The sequence below is a fragment of the Thamnophis elegans genome, chromosome Z (genome assembly GCF_009769535.1).
Source record: "Thamnophis elegans isolate rThaEle1 chromosome Z, rThaEle1.pri, whole genome shotgun sequence".
Classification (NCBI taxonomy): domain Eukaryota; kingdom Metazoa; phylum Chordata; class Lepidosauria; order Squamata; family Colubridae; genus Thamnophis; species Thamnophis elegans.
Window position 1 is genome coordinate 107,095,905 of NC_045558.1, and position 21,834 is coordinate 107,117,738.

The 21,834-nt window shown below is 39.7% G+C and overlaps 1 protein-coding gene and 1 long non-coding RNA gene across 2 annotated transcripts; one reads left to right on the forward strand and one right to left on the reverse strand.

The window, feature by feature from the left end:
• Positions 1–1,378: 1,378 nt before the first annotated feature.
• SYT3 (synaptotagmin 3) lies at positions 1,379–21,582 on the reverse strand. Its single transcript, XM_032237407.1, has 7 exons — positions 21,447–21,582; positions 19,905–20,286; positions 17,886–18,441; positions 6,937–7,057; positions 4,273–4,444; positions 2,408–2,537; positions 1,379–1,465 (listed from the first exon to the last, which is right to left on the reverse strand). Exons 1-7 carry the CDS (start codon positions 21,580–21,582, stop codon positions 1,379–1,381), a joined length of 1,584 nt encoding a protein of 527 aa, XP_032093298.1.
• LOC116522488 lies at positions 3,239–15,135 on the forward strand. The gene is made up of 3 exons (XR_004256972.1): positions 3,239–3,272; positions 11,971–12,160; positions 14,861–15,135. It is a non-coding gene; the product is annotated as an uncharacterized LOC116522488 (long non-coding RNA).
• Positions 21,583–21,834: the final 252 nt, after the last annotated feature.

Sequence of the window (21,834 nt, forward strand, 5' to 3'; positions counted from 1 at the left end):
GAGAAGATTTGACGCCCGTACACAGGATAGGATGTAGAAGGAAGAATGGTTGCCTGCCATGCCTGTCCCCTATTATGCCTCCTGAATAAGACTGTACGTTTAACAGTCTGAAGGACTCTACTAAATACAGTGGGACCTCGAGTCATGAACGGCTCAGACCACAACCAAATCGGGTTGCAACCAAGGTTGTGGAACAAATTGTGGTCATGACCCGAGGTCCCACTGTAGCTCCATGGGAAAGGGGAACCTCTTGAATTCCTGTCCAATGAGCAATTTTGAAAAACAAAGCATAGGTTTCTAGTTTACCATTTTGACTCTTTCCATAACAAAGACTCCAATAGCATGCATGTCAAAAAAGATCCCACCCCCATTTAGATAAGCTAGGGGGAGGGGTCTTTTTTATTTTTAATTCCGGATACAATATATCCCTCCCACAAGAAAAATGCTCTTTGATGGCTGCCCTTATGGCTTTTGAAAAGAAAAATGCATCAGGCAGCAAACTTTCTGGGGAAGATGGGGATTGAGGGAAGCAGGAACTTGCAGTCCTTCCCTCAGATGATCTCCTATTGGCACTTCCTCTCAGATGGATCTGAGGAAACGTTAACACTCCAGAAAGTTCTGAGAGCACATTACTGGAACCCTGAAAGAAAAAAGAATGAAGGCCATTTATCACTTCTTTCAAAACCAACTTTTATATTAACTAGAAATTGAACTAGATCCAGTTCAAATTACAGTGCTTATCTATAAATGGGTTGGACCCGTAATATCTTAGGAACATCTCCTCCCATTAGTAGGACTCAAGCACACTGATTAATTTTGGAGGGCCTTCTTTGTGTTTTAAGTTGATGACTGTAAATAGAGTACACAGGATGACCCTGATGGGGAAAGAGAAGATTTATTACCAAAGCAATAAAGAGGGAAACTTTATTTGAATCCAGACGACCGGTGTGTGTGTGTGTGTGTGTGTGATTATGAAAATGTCTCAGACAGACACTCCCCTAATTCATATGAATATAAAAGAGGGAGGAGGGAATGCACAACCAGACCTGCAAGGTGTTGTTATAGCCAATCTTAAAGTATTTTGTGTGTGCATGTATTATTTGATTTGCCCTGCCATAAGGGATCCAATACTTACTGGCCATAGGCCCCCTAAATAAGGTCATATTTAGGAAACCCCATATAGCATCAATTTGGTGAACTATCTGGCATTCATCTTATAAAAGAGCAATGTAGTAACCAGGGCACCCATGGAGGATAGGTGTCTCCGATTTGCTACAGCTTCTACCAAAATTGAGAAGGTATATGTCATTTATCATCCCATTTCTATCTCTCTAAGACACTTACAGTCCCTGGTGGCAAAGGGCTGCTGGTGGTTGCTTTAGTCTGAATGAACGCTTTCTACTATGATGCTAGGTTTGTCTCGAGCTGGAGGATTCTTGTTGATATAGCTGTTCAAAGTCTTCTCCTGAAAAATCAGAGGCAGCAAAGAGAAAAAGGTCAGAGAGACAAAAGGTTCTCCAGCCACTGCCAGAGCACCGTGACTTACGGACTCAGATTTGAAGAGATGGCCCAAACTTGGCCCCCATTCCTCCCAACTATGTCTTCCCCCAAAAAAAGGATCCAGAAACCCCAACTCCATATTCTGTCCCAATTTATACAATCCTGACAGTCTCCCAAAACTTTTAGCCCGTTGTTTCTCAGTTATTCTGGAATGTTATTCCACTGTGTCAGTGAGTCTTCCAGCATTCTTCATGAACCATGCTTTGTATTCAGGACGCACTACTAAGTTCTTGGAACGGTACTGTGCAGCTGCAATACCAGAATACATAAGAGGCACAACAATTTTAGCCAACAGTCTAGAGCTACATCATTACCGTAAAAGCTGAGTGAAAGACAGATCATAAAAGGAATACACTGAGTAATTTATTGCATTCTTAGTTATAGGAATGGGCAGCTTTTATTGTTTCAAGGGCCACATTTGTTTGGAAGGAAGGAATCACGGAAGGTGCTAAATGACAATAGTGGGTGGGAATTAAGCAATATGTGGGTGAAATAGTGTCATAGTTAAGACAGAGAAGCATGTTTTTCATTCTATCCTGTCACTTCATAGGCTCCCCCATTTTTCTCTTTGTCTTTCTATCCCAGTGTTTCTCAACTTTGGCAACTTTAAAACGACTAGCTGGGGAATTCTGGGAGTCCACAAATTTTCAGGTTGTTAAGGCTGAGAAACACTGCTCTATCCTGTGCCCAAGGCAGATTAGAATAGCTTAGTGCTTAACAGAGAAATTGCAGAATGACATTACCCCTGTTTCTTCCTGATCTGGCACTTAAGTTTAGTTTTTAGTTTCCAGTGAAGCAATAGGTTGGACACAGATCAGACCTGGTGGTCTCATAATATCACACTCACCTCTACTAGCTGGTGCCAATGTTCAATGGGCTTACGTGGATTTGCCAGCATCTCAGCCCAATGATCTCTCCCGGGTGCATCAGCATCATTGCCCACTCGACACATGCCAATGACTTCATTATGCCCAATACTGTGGAAGAAGAGACTTATTTCAGAGACAGCCTCTCACAGAGATGGAGGAAAATGTCAACCTTATGTGATTAGCATTAAAAAAAAACACCAAAGACTCCCTTAAATTCATTGTCTATGATGCCATGATCCAAAACACTTACATTGCCATATTCTAGATTTTTACAAAATGTGTAGTCTAGCAATTTGGTCCTAAGTTTTATGCAGCTCTCCCACTCAAACATTAATCAGGTCTGATTAGTTTTTTGGTATCAGCCAAAGGCTGATAGGTGCTAACATATCTGTGAGCTATTGGATTATTTGTATGCTTTACTTCAAACTGCTATATTAGGGATGCGGAGACACTGAAATATTAAGTGTCCCCCCCCCCCCGTTTAAAAATGCTATGTTTTAAGCTTATTTATGTCATATTCCATTTTAGCGTCTAAAATAATTTTAAAAAGCTGGGGACGGGATTTGAAATGGATATTTAAACAAAGCTGATTTTGTTCTAACAAAGTGTATCAAGGTTTTTTTTTCTATTTCTGCAGCAAAATAATATGTTGAATATTTAAATACTAGTATTTAAGTACCCCTGGAAAAAACCATAGCCTTGACTATATGCACTTTCGTTGGCAGGGTGAAGCTGTGAAGATTGGACCATAAGAAAGGCTGAGCGCCAAAGAATTGAGGCCTTTGAATTATGGTGCTGGAGAAGACTCCTGTGAATCCCTTGGACTGGAAGGTGATCAAACAGGTCAGTCCCAGACAAGATCAACCCTGACTGCTCTTTAGAAGGCCAGATCCTGAGGATGAAACTAAAATACTTGGCCACCTAATGAGAAGGAAGATCTCACTGGAGAAGAGCCTAATACTGGGAAAGATTGAGGGCAAAAGAAGAAAGGGACGATAGAGAATGAGGTGGCTGGATGGAGTCACCAAAGCAGTAGGCATGAGCTTAAATGGATTCCAGAAGATAATAAAGGACAGGAAGGAACGTTCTGAAGGAACGTTGTCCATGGGGTCGCGATGATCGGATACAACTTCGCAACTAATAACAACAAAGAACCGCTATCCTGCTAATCTGTTCCTCTTTGTATGTATTGCATCATAAGGTCCCACCTGCCAGGACAGAATAGAGTAGAGTAGAGTAGAGTAGAGTAGAGTAGAGTAGAGTAGACTCTCTATGCACTGTCCTCACTGCATAACTCTACATTTGTAAGAGAACGTGGAGCAAACTTGGCTCTAAATTCCACCCACTGCATCTTTGTTAAAAAACGTAAAATGAACTCCTAATGGGCTGTAATCATTCTTTAGTAGTTTTAATATAATTCCAGAAGATACCTTTTTTTGCACTATTCTTCACTAACCTGTGAACTAGCAACACATCATCTGACTTAACAAGATGTACCAAACAAAATTACCTGAATGCTCTGACATTTCAATGTTAATTTATGTGTTGTCACAATGATTGGGGGTGGGGGGTGGGGGGTGGGGGGGATAAATTCAAGCTGTTCTATGAAATTGTGCAACAGCATCCATAGCTGGTAAGAATTGCCAATATCCCTCCTCAAAACATCCTATTCTGTGTCGCCATCTTGCACGTTGTGCCCCAAATTCTGCAATGTCCTAAAGACAGGACTCTTTCGCTGAAAGTAGAATCAAGGAAAGTGCTGACCCATCACTGGCTGAAATGACTTCTCTCCAAAGTCTTCTGTTTAACTTACCGGAATTTGGGTGGATATGATATATCTTACCAATCATAATCCATGACTGCCAAGGTAATGCTGACATGCTCCATGCTGTCCTGGGGAATGTCAAAGACAAGAGCTTCATTGTAACTGGGGTTCAAAGTGTTTTTCTTGATGGAAGTCTTACGCTTCTTCAAGCGTCTCCCTTCACACATGAGGGATGCTTTGACATAGGGATCTGAAAAGATGCAGGCAAAAGATAAGAGAAAAGTGGTCCAGGTTTACAGGGGAAAGAAGCCAAGCCAAATGAATACCAAGAGCCTTCACCTGTAGCCTCTCTGACTTTAACATTTTGCCCCATCCCCATTTCTGATCTGTAATTTTTATTCCTTTGAGTTCAAGGAGTTTAGACTTCCAGATTGAGCACTGACAGGAATCTTTTCCAATGGCAAATGAACGAGGTTTTCATGGTTGTGAGAACGGCAAGTGCTTAGTGAGGACATATGCTGTCCACTACAACGTATGATAAGGTCCAAAACCATATGCAGGAGAATGGCATGGCAGAACTTGCAAGGAGTTTGAGTTTGAGTTTTATTTCATTTGTATGCCGCCCTTTTCCCTGAAGGGACTCAGGGCGGCTCACAACTCAACAGACACGCCCCTAGGAGGCTAATCACAATTCAGAATCCCTTTTTTAGGATGCAATTTCCACAAGAAGAAAAGTAGCATTATAGGGAATAGGCTGGGCTATATATAACCTTTTTTTCCCTAATGACCTACTATTTCACAAACTTTCCATGTAATCAGCAAAATACCGGATAGCAAAATGTTTCAAGCTGGCCCTGCCCCCACAATAGACCTGTGACAAAACCCAAGCTGTTTTCTTTGGCAGAAGGTATATCATAGATATAAGTGGGGCTGTGCCCACCAAATCTAATCTGCAATTCCAGATTATATAGGAAAGTTACCACCATAGAACATAATCTGCTCTTCAGTTTTCCACTACAAACATCCTTAAAAGCCAGACTTGCTTTGAGAAAGTCCCACTCTCTCCTGGTCATTTATAACTGCAAGTCCTTCCTCCCCCTCCCTCTTCCATAGAGGATTGAGCTCTGATTGTCATCATAAGCACCAAGGATCAATTTATTAAAACTGACTTGGCATTTTCTGTTAAGATGCATCCTCCAGAGTCACAACCATGACAACTGTCACTGAGATGTATATCCCTAACTAGAGGCAGTAGAAAAATTCATTCTGTCTGTATGTTTATGCAAACTGATTGAGTTCATCTTTCCCAAATGTACAAGCAAACCAAAAATAAACCCCAGCTCACACAGAATGCAAATTACAACTTTTTTAAAAAGATGTGCAAAAGACACGGCTTAAGGAACAATGTGCATAGAAAAAAGCATAGGTTAGAAAAAGCCTATTAGGAAAAAAAAACTATGCAAAAACATTCTAGAAAAATCACATATAAGAAAGTATTTATTAGGAGCAATAAACAACAGCCTTTACAAACTGCTGTGAAAACAGGCCAAACATCATTAACATGGTAAAAAAGAGATGCTGAATAAAACAAAAATTGACAGATTTGCTCATCTGAAGCTGAACTATGTCCTTGTAATAGCAATGAAGCATAACAGGACCCATCTTACACTTGTCTTGTTTCCTTCTCAGCAACCCCTTTTGCTGCTTTCTCTGCCCTAATTTTAAATGCTGCCTCCTTTGCTGATGGCAGGGATAAGGAGCCTGATGCTCTCTAGAGGTCTCACGTTTTAGCTTTCAACCACCCTAAACAGTGTGGCAAGGATCAGGCTTTAGGAGATACATCCCAAAGATCTGCAGGACCCTCCACACCTGGCAATGTTCTTATTTGTGACTGACCTCAAATTCTTACCTACATTTGAATCTCCTCCTTGTTAAATCCTAGGCTTCTGTGAAGTCAACACACACACACCGAAGCTCCTCCTTTCAATCCCTACCTCCACATTTACAAAGAATAGGATTCCAATTTACCAAAACTTTAAAATAAACAAACCAGGCCTAAGTGCAAAAAAGGGGGCTTCAGTGGGCAGCACACCTTAGAAACACACTCCACTCATGTATTTGTTTTAGCAAGAGAACAGAGGCCCAAAGACATGTCATGTTAAAAACATGATTTTGCTTTTAACATGATTCAAAGCAGGGGAAGTCAGACAGACTGTAGTAGGAAAAGTTAAAGTTTCCCTCCAGGTTATGAGATTCATCTCTTAAGGCTTCCCCACATAAATGTTGTCTGCATTTTTCAAAACCAAGAACATTAAACGTAAAAAAAACTCTTCCATTGTGCAAATTCTTTCACATAATATCCCATAGCGGACTATTCCATTGCGCCTTTTTTGGTTCCTTTTTTTGCACAATCCAACTTAGGATAGAAAAAAGGGGAAAGAGCAGGGAGAAGTCAATTTTTGTAGGTTTTTTTTACTACTTTAAAAAAATCTGGAGTCAGGATGTTTTATTAATCTGTAGCAAACTGTAAACATATATCAGTACATTCTAATTTTTCTTCTGATTTCTCCTGCCCACCGTGCCTGACAGTTCGCCAACACTTGAATTCTGATATTTAGCTTTCTTTCTTCATTTTACTGTCCTTTTCCTCTGAGTAGCCTCCCTCTAAGTCAAAGTTACTGCTCTACTGCCAACAGCCTAGGAACTACTGGTCATGATCCAAACTTCATCAGATCTGCTCACCAGAAAATCCAGTCAGGTCCATGGCTTTGAGGTTGGTAGCCTTAATGATGGTAACTGTGAGACGACCAGCAGTGGGTAGGTAACAGAGGGAAAAATTCAATTCGCCAAGGTCCGCTTTTTCCTATGAGAAGATGGGAAAAGAAATGGAATGATTTCAGATCCTTAGTTAAAAGAAAACCTTCACTGAAATGATTGAGTTAGAGGCTGGACAGCCTTCTGCCAGCTGTGCCTGGATCACATCTTGCATTGAAGATCTCACATTGGGAAGTGGCCTGAAACAGATGCCCATTTCATGCATACCCACACACGTATACATAGATAAGTGCCAGATAAGATGCTACTGATTTGCTGTATTCGGGCAATACAACGTGTTGCATTATTTTCAATTCTGACAGCAGTTATATCAGGTATGAGATTAGGGTAGGTGTAATGGACTATGAGAAGAACCTTGAAGAAGAGGAGAAAAAGACACAGCCAAGGCAATGGTCAGGTAAGAGAAATCTCAGCCCAAATCAGGGATTGAATTAGAGAAAGCAATGACCCCCAATGACCCTACCTAGTTCTCTTTAGAATAAAAGCAGGGAAGTGGTGGTGAGTGGTGGTGGGAGTTGCAAGATGAATGTCAGTCCATCAAGGTAGATCAAACATGAGCGCAGTCATGAACATTAAAACTACTTTTTTATAGGGTTACAATAACAGAATCTTACAACTCTGAATGTGGCTCCCTCCTCGTCTTTATTCTTGCTAACCCCACAATGTAACCAGATTAAGAAATAGGTAGGCTACTTTATAATAACAGAATCTCACACGTTTGATTGTGTTTTATTTTCCACCCTCCTATTATATTCATGTGGATTAAGAAGGTTATGTATTCCTTCTCCCTGTTTAAACCATGATTTCCCTTCATTTTTTTTGGTAACAGATATGGCCTCTCTCTGCCAAAGTCATCTCTCTTTCTCTCTACATATTTTCAGTATTTTGGCTATATATCTTCTCTGATCCTTTATATCAGGCATTGTTGCTCAAAGTTTGGAAATTTTAGTTCAAAACATCTGGCCAGCACCAAGTTACATATCTCTATTTGAGATCTGTGACAAGAGTTCTGTTAGACACTTCTGCAAAGCTCCTGGAAAAGAGCATTTTTGGCTGGTGGTCTGATTTAAGAACATTTTTTCCCTGCCAAAATATTCTCAGGAACTGTCCTCAGTATTCACTTCATTTGGCTCATCAGTTAGAGCCCTTTTCTTTTAAAGCAGGGGTCTCCAACCGTGGCAACTTTAAAACTTGTGGACATTAACTCCCAGAATTCCCCAGTTTGCATGAAGGATTTTGGGAGCTGAAGTCCACAAGTGTTAAAGTTTCCAAGGTTGGAAAACCCTGTTTTAAAGGATAATCAGTGATATTTATATGATTGGCAAAATAGGTGATTGCCATAAAAATTGTCTTCTACATTGTTGAACTATAATTCCAACCTTTGATAAATATTACCTCCTGATTGGAATTTATAGGAATCTAAAAATATCCGGGAACCATAAGTTCTCTTTTTAATCCAACTGTAATGCACTGATTTGCCATGTTTTAAAATTCTGAGAAAAAAAGGCAGTCTCAAATCTTTCAGAGATCTGAATGCTTAAAATTTTTCTTTTGCTTTCAAAATCTGTATAGCTTTTTATAACTAAAAAACCCCAACCCAACAACAACCAAACAACTTCTAGACAAACATGCCATAGAAAATAACCATGACCAGAAACAAAGCAATTCACTCATTCACTCAGTAAGAAATACCGTTAACTGATAAGAAATGCTTATCACCAGTTATTTTCCCATGTTTGGATCACACACATATACACCAACATATCTCTTCATTGGAAAATATTAAGGCCACCTGTCATAAGCAGAAAGTTAAAATATTTAGGAGGGAGAATCCATATACAGATTGTCCACAGGTAGGATACAATCACAATCGAGCCCAAATTTTCCACTGCTAAGCAAAATAGTTAAGTGAGTTTTGTCCCATTCTATGACCTTTCTTACCACAGTTGTTAAATGAATCACTGAAATTGTTTAGTAACAAGGTTGTTAATGAATCTGGCTTCCTTATTGGTTTTGTCAGAAAGTCAAAAAAGGCAGTCATATGACCCCCCAAGACACTGCAACAGTCATAAATATGAACCAGTTGCCGAGCATCCAAATTTTGATCATGTGACCATGGAGATATTATAATGGTTGCAAGTGTGAAAAACGGTCATAGATCACTTTTTTCAGTACTGTTATAACTTTGAATGGTCACTAAATGAAAGGCTGTAAGTCAAGGACTACTTATACCCACTTTTTTTTTTTAAAAAAAGTTAGTTTAATACAAAGGACTGACTACCCTGTTGAGGAATTTTCTCCATCCTTCATGTAGCTGTAGTCCTTGCTTACTGACCACAATTGGAATCAGCAGCAATTCCACTGCTAAGTGCCACAGTCACTAAGCAAAAAAAAACCCCAAAACCAAACCCCACCATGCGACTGTCCCAGACTGATGTCACTTCTGTCATTAAGTGAATCGATGGTGTCGTTAAACAGAACACCATGCGACTGCCTTCCATTTCTCTTCCACATTCTCTATTAATTCTGCTTGTGGATATTTGGTTATGGAACTTGCAAAAAGGGACCATGTATCTGCAGGACACTGTCACGGTTGTAAGTGCGAGTATTAATCACAAAGTTGCTTTTTTATTCAATGTTTGCAACTTTGAACAGTTGCTAAACAAGACAACTGGTAAGAAAGGTATGAACATCTCAAAATAATTTTGATTTTTTTTTTCAAAGTTGGAATTTTCATAGTCACAGTTGCTATTTGTATTAATAGGAAGAAAACGTTGGCTTGAAAGCATGCTGGTGATAATCATCACTGGGGAAATAACCATTATGTATAGAAATTGATAAAATAAAAGTTAGATTATCAGTGCACAGTTATGTTACCTTAGTATGGCTCATGTATAGTGGAATGATACCTTATAATGTGCAAACCTATCTGAATTTATAAAAGAAGTTCTAAACATTTGGCCCCCTCCTTTTCAATGGTATCTCAATACCATCAGACACATCTCTTGAGGCCTCCAGGCAATTTAGAAAGAAGACTTGTAACCTAGGCTGAAAAGGGTTAACTATCCCTGCTATTTCTGATCTATAGACATGTTTGGACTTTAGGGAGCACATTGTGGGCACTTAATCAAATGATTGTCTGGTGGGTGTACTGAGTGTCAGAACAATCTGCCCTTCCTTGCAGTGTTTCCTTGTAATTTTAATACATTTAAAATGATCCTGACCTGTTTGTCTTGTTCAGTTGCAGTTACATGAAGATTATCTTTCTAGGGTTTCAGAGAAGAATGTGCATTAGAGACTGAAGAAGAAAGAGAGCACATTGTGCTATGCAAAGTGCATTGATTTAACAAATCCACATTCCTCGTTCTGAAATATTAACAAGTACACAACTTTCCTCCATAACATCTAAGTCTAATGTGAAGGTGGGCTTAGTTGAGAAAGCCCCCAATGATGGTAGTAAGACAGGTCTTATCCTACAGAAATATAGGAAGTTGTCTTATGATGAATCAGCTATTGATTCACTGAACTCAGGTCTATTGACACCAGACACTATAAGAAGCGGCTCATCTGTAGCCCTTTGCTTAATCTGAAAAATCCTTGACCAGAGAACAATCCGAGCCCCCTAATAAGAGCTACTGTTTCCATCCTGCTGGCCTCCAAAGCCTACTTCTTGAGAGAAAGGATAGTGTGTGAATATGTATGTAAGAGAGGAAGGGATTCAGCCCCTTCTGGTATATACTCCATGCAATAATTGGCAATAGATTACATCAGAAATAACCTCGCATTTGGAAGAATAGAAAGACTGCAGTATAAAGGGGTGAAGCTGGAGACAATGAACAATAGATTCCAATGCCTCCATTCAAGGCTTTGATCTTCCTCTCAAATTAGATACAGCCTATCCCCTAAGTGTTCTCCAGATGTTTTGATTTCAACTTCCATTTTAGATAACCAAAGAATTCAAAGCATATATCAGACTCTTGATTGGAGAAAAACCACATTGTTTCTTGGGCTCTCCCATTAAGCATGGCAACCTGGGTCCACTTATATAGCCAATCTACAGATAACTTAATAAATAATACAGACAGAATTGTTATCTTTTTAAAATATTGATACATTGCCTTTCAGATCAAATCCTTCCCAAAGTGGGTTGCTTTAGAACAATAAACACATAAAATATCAGGAAGAAAATTTTTTGATACAGCCACAATCCAAAACAAAAAATGATTAAACTTTGAAAGAAAACTATACATACTGTCTAAACATCTTTCTTGGCCCCTGGAGGAAGAAGGTAGGGAGGAAAAAGGATGTTTGGGTGCATGGAGAGAGGAGAAAAATATTTGAGATTAGAGGTGGTACAGCCCACCTCGGCGAAGAAAAAAAACACAATGGTATGAGTTTACCATTCCAGTGACAGCAAAGTTTTTTTTAAAGGGACATATTAATCAAAAATATAATCTGTATAGAAGGAAAATATTATGCCACAGTGCTTAATGCTGCATGTCATTCATCACCCGCAGTTGGAAATTAATCTACTCTACTTCCCTTAGGGATATCAAGATGTACCTGTGATATTCCTTCTTCTGGTATCAGTGTTAAAGACACAGCAGCTTTGACATAAAAGAACCAGCCAATTCCAAAACAAAAAATATGGGACAAGGAATTCTACCAGTTAAGATTTCAGTGTCATACTATGGACAAATCACTGGAATTTCAGTCCAGAACCTATAATGAAAGCTTAGCCCAGAAAGGATACCCATAATGAAAGTTCAGAATGAAAGGGAAGGCAAAGGAATTTTAGCCCTCCTCCCCCCAATGACCTAGTAGGGCATTGCTTCCTTCTCAATATTTTATGATCTTTTACCAGCTCAGTCCCATTTGCAGCCTCATCAATATGAATTAATCTCTCTCCTTTTCTTTCTTCCCCTTCCTTTTCCTTGGCAGCACTCCTAAACCATCAGAGTCCAAAGGGTATCAACTGGCCCTCATCCAAGCCAACCTACAGAGGAATGTGAGGCTAAGAGCAGGAGGCCACAGTGTGATGGACCATTGCTGGCTTAAAAGCAGGGAGATGTGTCTGGGAGGAGGAAAAGGAGAGGAAGATCAGAAAACGGCAGCCTTTCTCTAACCACAGGTAAAAGAGTCACAGATTGAAGCCAGGTAAAAGTATGTGCATTGAGGCTCTAATTAGAATGGTGGGGTTTTGACTTCCTATTCGGACACCTAAGTCATGGAGAAGACTGTCATTCTAGTAAGCCACTCCCCCTATATCATTCTGAGCAAACTAAACTGAATCCCAAATTAACAAAGCATAAAATTCCTATATTTGCCTATTATGCTAGGCCTAAACAACTGGCCTACATAAAATTTAGAGTGATGACTTGATTCAGACAATGTGCTAAAATTATGGCTGCAGAAGCTGTAGATAGCTTTACAGTGTGATTCTCTGTTAGATAGCTGACTGAGCTTCGATAATAATCAGGTATTTCAGTCATTGGATGCACACATCAATTTTATACAACCTGGTCCCCTCCTGAGCTGAAAATGTTACTCCCTTCCACTCTTGTGATAGTAGTATACCATTGTCCATACCTACAGCAACCCTCTGGATCTGACAAATTTAGATACACGAAAGTGAGCTGACATGATTAATATAAAAAGCTTTTGATGATTCATCCATGATTTATTCCATTTATGCAAGTCATGACTTAAGGTGTTTCCAGAAAAGACTGATTATGCAATTGCCTTGTTTCATTTATAGATTCCTATGGGGAATCCAAGTGAACACCTTCTACTTTTAACCCCCCTGTTTTCTCATTGGTTGTTCCATCTTTTCTTTTGCTGTAGAAGAGACATTGCATGCTGCCTTTTGATGTGTGAGCCTGTGAATTCACTGCCCAAGTGAATATGAACTAATATTGCATAGTGTTTCAGTACTTGTTGCTATCTCTCAGTTTAGGCCACTGAATAGCTATGAAGATAAAATGGGGATTCAGGAACCATATTCTGTACCTTCTTGAAACCAAAGATAACAAACCTGAGCAAGCCTAGGAGGAGATGGATGACTTCCATAAAATATACATTTATATATGTTCATGGAAATGCTAACCAGCAGAGGATTGCCAAGAGGGGGCGGTTATGTGATACAATTATCAAGTAAAGGAATTGCAGGCTAACACATGAAGGGCATCAGGTGGGTGGAGAGCCAGGAAATTGATAAATATAGTTTGTTTCTTTCACTATTCCATTCCTGACAGGCAGTCTAGGCGCTCCTAAGAAGCACAGATGCATTGCATCAGATCAGCCATAATTCATTCTAGGAAACACATTTGCCCAGAAGAGCAAAGAAGATTCACCAAAAGCTGTTCAAAGTGACTCAGGTTTTGCTCACTAATTTCATAAAATTGGCAAGTTGCAACATACTTTTTAAAAACGGGAATATAGAAAGGTGCTTGAAACAAGTCAATCTTCCACCATTGGAAGAATTGTCTCCATAATACCATACTTACAACAAGGATGGCAGCTCTATAAATACTACAGTCTTCTGACTATATTAGCTTGCTGATTGGGGTGAACAATAATCAAAAGGGAAAGAACAGATTTTACATCTTTCCTTTACACTGACAAGCAACAGCTCTCCTGAGGCTTCAGGGAGAGCTTCATCTTTCCCAGTCTAACTAGGAATTGACAAAGATCAATAATTTTTTTGTATGCAAAGCAAGTGCTCTGTCAGTGAACTATGGCTCTTTCATCCAAACCCACTTAGGGGAGCTATAGATACCATAATACTGTTATGCCACAACATTCACTACTTAAAAATCCTTGGGGATGTGAGAAGGAGAAGGTTCTTATTTATTATAAGTGACAAAGTTGTTGAGAAGCTGAATAAACTGTGATATGTCCAACATTGTCTGCACTGGATGTTCATTAGTAACAATATCTTGAGGGGGGGGGGAATCCCTAAAGCATAGTTTATAAATGCTTTCACTGCTTCTTCCTGCTATTACCCCTGCCTAACTTTCACAACTCTTACCCCTGCTTTGACAAAAGCAGATTTAGTGATATTGAATAAACTGAAATAATTTCTCAGTCAAATCTCATTGATTTCAAAATTTTGATGTAGCTCCAGTATAGAATAGAATAGAGTTGGAAGGGACCTTGGAGGTCTTCTAGTCCAACCCTCTGCCTAGGCAGAAAACCCTACACCATATCAGACAAATGGTTATCCAACCTCTTCTTAAAAACTTCCAGTGTTGGAGCACTTACGACTTCTGGAGTCAAACTGTTCCACTGATTAATTGTTTTAACTGTCATGAAATTTCTCCTCAGTTCTAAGTTGCTTCTCTCCTTGATTAGTTTCCACCCATTGCTTCTTGTTCTACACAGGTGCCTTGGAGAATAGTTTGACTCCCTCTTCTTTGTGGCAACCCCTCAGATATTGGAACTCTGCTATCATGTCTCCTCTAGTCCTTCTTTTCTTTAAACTATAATCCAGTCAATCAAATCTCTGGATAGCATATGGCCCTACAGCCTCAAGCTCTGCACTTAAGGCATTGGGGGTGGGGTGGGGTAGCCTATTATATATCAGTTCATATCCAGCTTCTAAAAACACCCAACTCCCAGAAAACTCAAATAAAGTGGCATATTCCCTAACTGCAATATTCGGAAGTACTGTTGCATATGTAGCTAAAATACCATCATTCACACACAAGAGGGAGCATCTGGTGGGCACAGGGAGGAAACATTTTAAAGGGTTGGGTAGGTCGGAAAGAATCCCTAAGAAATAGTTTATGCCACACATGTCACTAAACATATTGGATGTTCTGATTTGCAGGAGGGGAAACAAGCAACAATGGAAATTATATGAAAGAACAAATAACAGTGTATTTTGAACAGATACCCTTGGTGCAACATAATTCAATTTTCCAAATGAGAATCCTAGGAATCTTCAATAAGATTGGATGTGAAGACAGCCTTCCTCAGTCTGGAACCCATCCAGATACATTGGGCCACAATTTGCATTCTCAGCCTATTGAACAAGTCTATCAACCATGCTCTGGTCTTCATCCAGAAGCTGGTGAAGATTGCTCTCCTCCTTCAGTTGTCTAAGGTATCTGTTCTCTAATCCTACCGGGAATGTTTATTTGGTTTTACTCCCTTTCTTTATTCCAGTGCTTTCTCCCCCACCCTGTAACCATCTGATTTGCTAAAGCTGGGGAGGGGGGGGGGAAATCATACAATCAGTAAGAATGACATTCAACCAGGAAGATATTTCAGGCTTTTGGAGAAAGGCAGAAAGATAGAAGGCAGCTAAGAATGACTATCATGACAATTGCTGGGCATGATAGGAAAGAAGGAGAAATCTGAAGTTGTGAGGAAAGGGCATTTGATGATAGGATCAGGAGAAATGGCTGCTGCACACCTGACTGCCCTAATTAGCCACCAGTTTGATGAATAAGAGCCTAGCTAAAAATATGCACAGAGAGGGAGAAGAAGAAAATTAAAGACGAGCTGCTCTTTGAGAGAGATGAAGGAGAAGGAATGGGGAGAGGGAAGAATGGGAGGAGGGAGAACCCAATAGGTGGAATGTCTGTAAGAAACCTACTGAAACCACCCACTCCCATATTCTCTTTTGGTTTTACCAATTCTCTCCAGGGAACTCCTCCCTTGTTCATGACATTTCCCATTTTTCACCTCTGCCCACACAAATCCTTTTATATCATCCATTCTTCAGACACTGTGCACATTTTTAAGTATCCAAAACATTTTACAACCTCCCTGCACTTATATTTTGGAAGCAGGACAGAGGCCAGAGCACAGAAGAGATACGTGAGTGCATTTCCACCATTTTTTTTTGCAAGCAAAAAGCAAAGGAATTGGGTGGAGAAGCTTTCTGAATCTTGTATTATCTATAGAGCTGGCAGTGAACAGGCCAAGAGGGAAGGTCATGAGCTGTGAAAGCTCACCTTAATTAGGAATGTATTAAAGAAGAAACTATTCTTGCACATCCTACGAATGATCATTAATGCTACTTTTATGTGCCTAGCAACAATGATAAGGCTGCAGTTATACCAAATTTCTACAGAATTTGTGTTTCACAGTGAGAGCACATTGTAAGTCTTGTCCAGCAGGTTATATTGCTCTGCTAATCTTGTTCAAAACTCAATATTTATGAATATACATGCAGCTAAGTGCTTATATATGAAACAATAATTCAGAATCCTTTCTACTACATTTCTTAGCCTCAAAATATCCTCTGTGCTTTCTCAGGAGTAAAATAGTAATGTTTCCATGGGCATTAACCACAGACAATTTCAGGAGTACAAACCAAACTTCGTGTTTAACTAATGGGAAATCTCTTCTGTGCGGAATGGGACGACTCACTGCAGGCAGGTGGGCGTGTCTGGGTAGGCGTGGCTATCTGAGCTCTGCCAGGGGAGCGTGGCTGAGTAGATGTGGTTAGGTCAACACAGAGGTTTAAGTAAATTACATACTCCTTACAATCTGCTGATTAGAATTGTGCTCTTGTTGATTGATTAAACACTTTAGCTGGTCAGAACAGTGCCAGAATATTTGCTTCATATTTTTGAGTTAGGTAAGAATTAGAAGCTAAATAAATAAATATAAGTTGTAAATTGGGTGATAGGAAAAATTAAGACTTTTTAAATTGGAGACTTGGCTTAGTAATCACTTTAACCCAATAATGAATCTGAGAATGGTGAAAAATATAATTTCAATTTAGCAGTAGTTGTGCTAAAAAAGGGAATGTCTCCTCTTGTGGGGATTGCCATTTTCTGTGAACTTAATCAGCAATTGCTTTTTTAAATAAGCAGAGAAGACTTCACCCCTGCCTGCTTGTCATCCTAAAAGCTAGCAGGGATTGAAATCGTCTTCATGCCCCAATCAGCTGCTGCTTCAGTGGCATTTAATTTTTTTATTATAATTAAAAAATAATTGTATCTTCTTAAGCGTGGTAACACTGAATTGTAACCAAAATTGTAACCTCCACTGGGAGGAAATGAAGCAAATGAATGCAGTGCTCCCTTCCTCATTTCGTTTTCACTCCAATGGGACCACCACAACCTGAATGGTGCTCAGGAGGGATATTGACGAATGGAGCACAGCTGTGCTACTGTGTTCTCTTGTGCATCTATCTGGCCTCTCCTCAGTCAAAGAACAAAATTGACTTTCATAGTGTGGAAATGTTTATAAAAAAACCTTCCCCCCTCCTTTTGAGGCAACTATTGTTATTGATTCATGAATATACAATAGCTGAGCAATGCAGCTGCATTGATTGACTGAATTGATGAAGTGCACCAAGCTAAAATGCCGCATTCAAGTATTGAAGAGCTTGATTAACCAAATGAGACTGCTGAATTTTGTGACTAATTCAATTACAATGAATTTAATCCCTTGAGCGATTTGCATTATTGGTTAGAGTTTACCTTTTTAACTCAAAAGCCTGGAATGCATCATTCAAGGGGACGTCACTTCTCACGAAATCAAGCAGGCTTTCTGTTGCTAAATAAGAGAGTTACATCTGATTTTTATGATCTTTGTTGCTATGGTTGTTAAGCAATCACCCCAGTTGTTAAGTGAATCATGCAGTTGTTAAGCAAATCTAGCTTTCCCCCAATTGACTTTTGTGTTAGAAGACAACTGAGAAAGTCACAATCACATGAACCCAGGACACTGCAACCAACATAATCACATGGAGACTTGAATTTGGATCACACAATCATGTGGATATTGTGACAATTATAAGGAATGGTTGTTAAGTCACTGTTTTCAGTGCCATTGTAACTTCAATTGGTGGCCAAATGAATGGTTGTAAGTCAAGGACTAACAGCTCCACTTACCGAACTGGCTTCCATGATGTCCCGCCAGAGGGGAGCATCATTGTCCCGCTCAGCAATCTCCAGCAGGTTGTCCAGGACGACTTGGCCAATCAGATCATGACGGGAGAAACGGTCAAAATCATAGACACTAAAATGAAGCTTACGTGAGGGCAGTTCAGCAAAGGGGACATTGAAGTTAAAGGTCTCATTGAAAATAGGATTGAGGGTTTTGCGATGCACCTTTGTCTGAAATTTCTTTTTACGGTCAGGCAGAAGGTACATTTTCACATAGGGGTCAGAGAAACCATTTGCATCTTTGGCAGGTAAGTCCAAAGCTCGGAGTATCCTGACCACCAGCTGCTCCGTGCTATAGGCATAGCGGAGGGCAAAGCTTAATTGTCCACAGCTTGGAGCCTCCCCTTTCTTGGAGTCTGCCTCACCTGAGCGCTGTTTATACAGTTCAGGTTTTATCTGCCCAATGCTCGTCACTTGTTCCACCTTGTCTTCTCCTCCAACATGGACTCCAGTGTCTGGGCTGCTCAATTGCTGGGTCACAGGACGTGGCAGTGTGTTGTACCTGGATGGAACAGTAACAAAAAAAAAATACAGCCACACATAACCACATGTCCATTAAATTCACCCTACAAATCAATACCCCTCTGTCCAGGATAGAATTACATCTTTCAACACCCTGGCTTTAAATTTTCAGAAGGGTAACAAATATCTCTTGGTCTATTAACTTAAATTAATTTAAAATTTGAATCAGAGTTAGTTAACTCATTAAAATCACTGAGATTTACATTATCCGCAACTTACATTAAATGCCGCAGCATTCAGATGGTACTTTCTTAATATAACTAAATCTGGATCTATTGTATATATAAGGTGTATAAAAAGATGCAACAGATTTACAGATTTTACAGATGAAATCTTGAAAAAAGCATACAAAAGCTTGATGGCACCTGCCGTAACAAGCCTTCCCAAAAGATAGCAGGTGCACTTTTATTCTTTAGAAACAAAATTGGAGATTCACTTGATTTAATAATTTGCTTCAATGTGCCTGTAACTGTTTCAGTGTGAGATCTTTAATTAGTACTAACTTTTCACTTCTTTGAATATGGAAAAAGAAACAGGAGACATGTGGAGAAAGCTCCATGAACTGTGATATGATGGAGGTTCAGTTGAGGAGAACTGATTATTGAGTTGGCAGATAATCAGTTCTTCTTCCTTTGTTTATGAACCAGCAACATTGTTATATTACAGCTGTGTGCCTCCTATGCTACAGTGCTTTCTCCTTTTCCAAAGACCCACTAAAAACCTCTAACTCTTAAGTATCTTGGAAGCTGAATGCAATGAACAAATGAACAGCCTACTTATCCATGAAGCATGTCTATGATTATATTCTGAAGCCAAAACTTATTTTTTAAAGGACTGCATCTGTTAGGATCAACCCAAAACTTTTCAAGCAGCACTGTGTTTCAGAATAGTATATAATACAGTGTTTTTCACCACCTTGGCAACTCTAAGATCCATGGAGTTCAACTCCCCAAAATCCCCAGCCAGGTGGTTGGGGGAGTTGGAATCCAGGTACCTTGAAATTGCACAGGTTGAGAAAGACTGGCATATTGAATCAATTATGTATTTATGTGTGGGTCTCATGATGTCGGTGTTGCAGTCAGAAGAGCTAGGCTATCATCTGGCAACTTGCACTATTTTCATTGTCTTCTGCATCTCTGGGAGTTATTCTTAATGCTTTGATTTATGGAATGGGAATCTGGGCTAAGAGATATTGATTGAAAGGCTCTTACCTTACTGATCAGGTAGTTTGTGCACTCATTCTTATAATGTGACATAAAAAGAAATGTGACATAAAAGAAAAAAAACGGGGCAAGGAAAGAAAAACAAGAATACTCTTAGACACCAATTATTAATGTTAGACAGGTAGTACTGAACGTATGTCCTCCGTATAAACATCAATTGTATAGTCTCAGCTTTAATACTTGGGCTCTCCCTCTGCATCCTTCCCTCCTCACAACTCACCTGGGAGTGGGTGCCAAGCTTGCTACTTGCTGGTGGGAGTGAGCATTGGGAATGCTGCCTTCCTTGGTACCGGTCTGACTTTCCACGGGGAGGTCAGGGGAGGTTTGGCTAACCTTGAGGTTGGCCTCGGGATAGGAATCCATATCGAGGTATGATCTCTCAGGCATTTCAGGACCCAGTTCCACCCGCTCAGCCAGGAGATCCCCAAAAGGCGAGTGGTGGAGATGAGCATGGAGGGGATGCTCCTTGCGTTGGGTTTGTGATGAGGATCCTTTGTCCCGCCAGGGGATCCAACATAGTTTCCAAGAGACGAAAAGGGAGACGCCCAGCAGCACAATCCCACAGAAAGTCACAATCACTGACAGAAGACTAACCAGGATCTCTAGAGGAGAAAAGTGGAGAGGCAAATACCATAATGAAAACTCAGGGATAAGTTGTTTTTTATGGCCGTCTGTCATCTTGGCTAGTTGAACTGTCCTCATTTACTGGCTGTTGAGAGAGAACATAGAATCCTGGGCTAGTAGCACCAACTGCCAAAGGGCAGAACACACGACAGCTCAGCTCTTCTTTGAATAGTACGATCAAACTGTCCATAACTGCCAATTCAGCCCTGCCCCACATTAGAAGAGGTAGCCCCAACCTCACTATGTTATGGTCTGCCAAGCACTGGAAGAGGCATCCATAGGCGTTCGTTTTTTGGTTCCATAAATATTTAAATGGACAATCTTGATTAGGTGTGGAATTATAAAAAAAATATTATACTGAAGGGAAATAAATCCCCCCACCATAAATTCACCACAGTCCCTTGGGATCAGTACTAAATATAAGCATAGTCGTATTGTAGTTTCACGCCAAAAGAGTGCCATCTACATTCAATAAATGCACAACATTCATTCATTCTTATCTTGCTATTATATATATTTTCATTATTTATACTCAAGTTTCCTAGTGTTGTTGGTAAATAAGAAAAATCTCTGATAGTCTTTAATAAATTTTCACAGATGCAGCAAAAAAGAATAGAAAAACCATTTCCCATTAAATCCTATTTAAAGACCATTTAAAACCCAATGGCACAGACATACATAGACTTCTCAATAAATACCATAACAATTGCAATAAATATATATATATATATGTAATCAAATTATGTAATGGTTCTTCCATTTGAATGTACTTTCCACTGCACAATATTTAAACTGCTTGATTCAAAGCATTACCCAAGAAAACTCCAGAGAGCATTCAGGATTTTCATCCTGGCAAATGTGATAAGGACTAGAAGCTTGATTTTTCTAAAATACAAAAGTATTTCAGGATTTCAAATGATCCTACGACACTCATTAGAATGTCTTTCTGTCACGTGGAACTATACAACAACATACAGACATATTTTAGTTATTTGTTCATATAAAATAATAATTTATAAGAGAGACTTTTATGCCACTTCAGTCCAGCAACATACCAACAAGATCCATGAACTAGACCATAATTTTTCATCATTCTACTCCAATTTCTTCTATGGATATTATAGATCAAGATTCTCACCTGTGTTGATGGGACCCACATGCCCTGTCAATTCCTGACACTTTTCACGTTCCTGGGCAGCACATGTGTTGGAACATAGCACATGAAGGAGCTCCATTGCCTTGCGATGCCTATCCTCATCATAATCTCCTGACATGATGCCTAAACAGCAAGTAGACATTGTAGACATTGTATTGCATGTTAAAAATGTCATTATATATGACTTTGGGCCATGGTGAAATCAGCAATGCAGGCTGTCCTAGCAGTAAGGTCCCCTACTGATTCTTATTGCTGGCTGAACTTTGGGGTGTCCTTACATTACATGCCAAAGAATTTAGATTCAGTCCCTGCTCTCTTCAATGACCAAGTGAGTCACTGTCAGGCAGAGAAGGCTATGTTGAATTATATG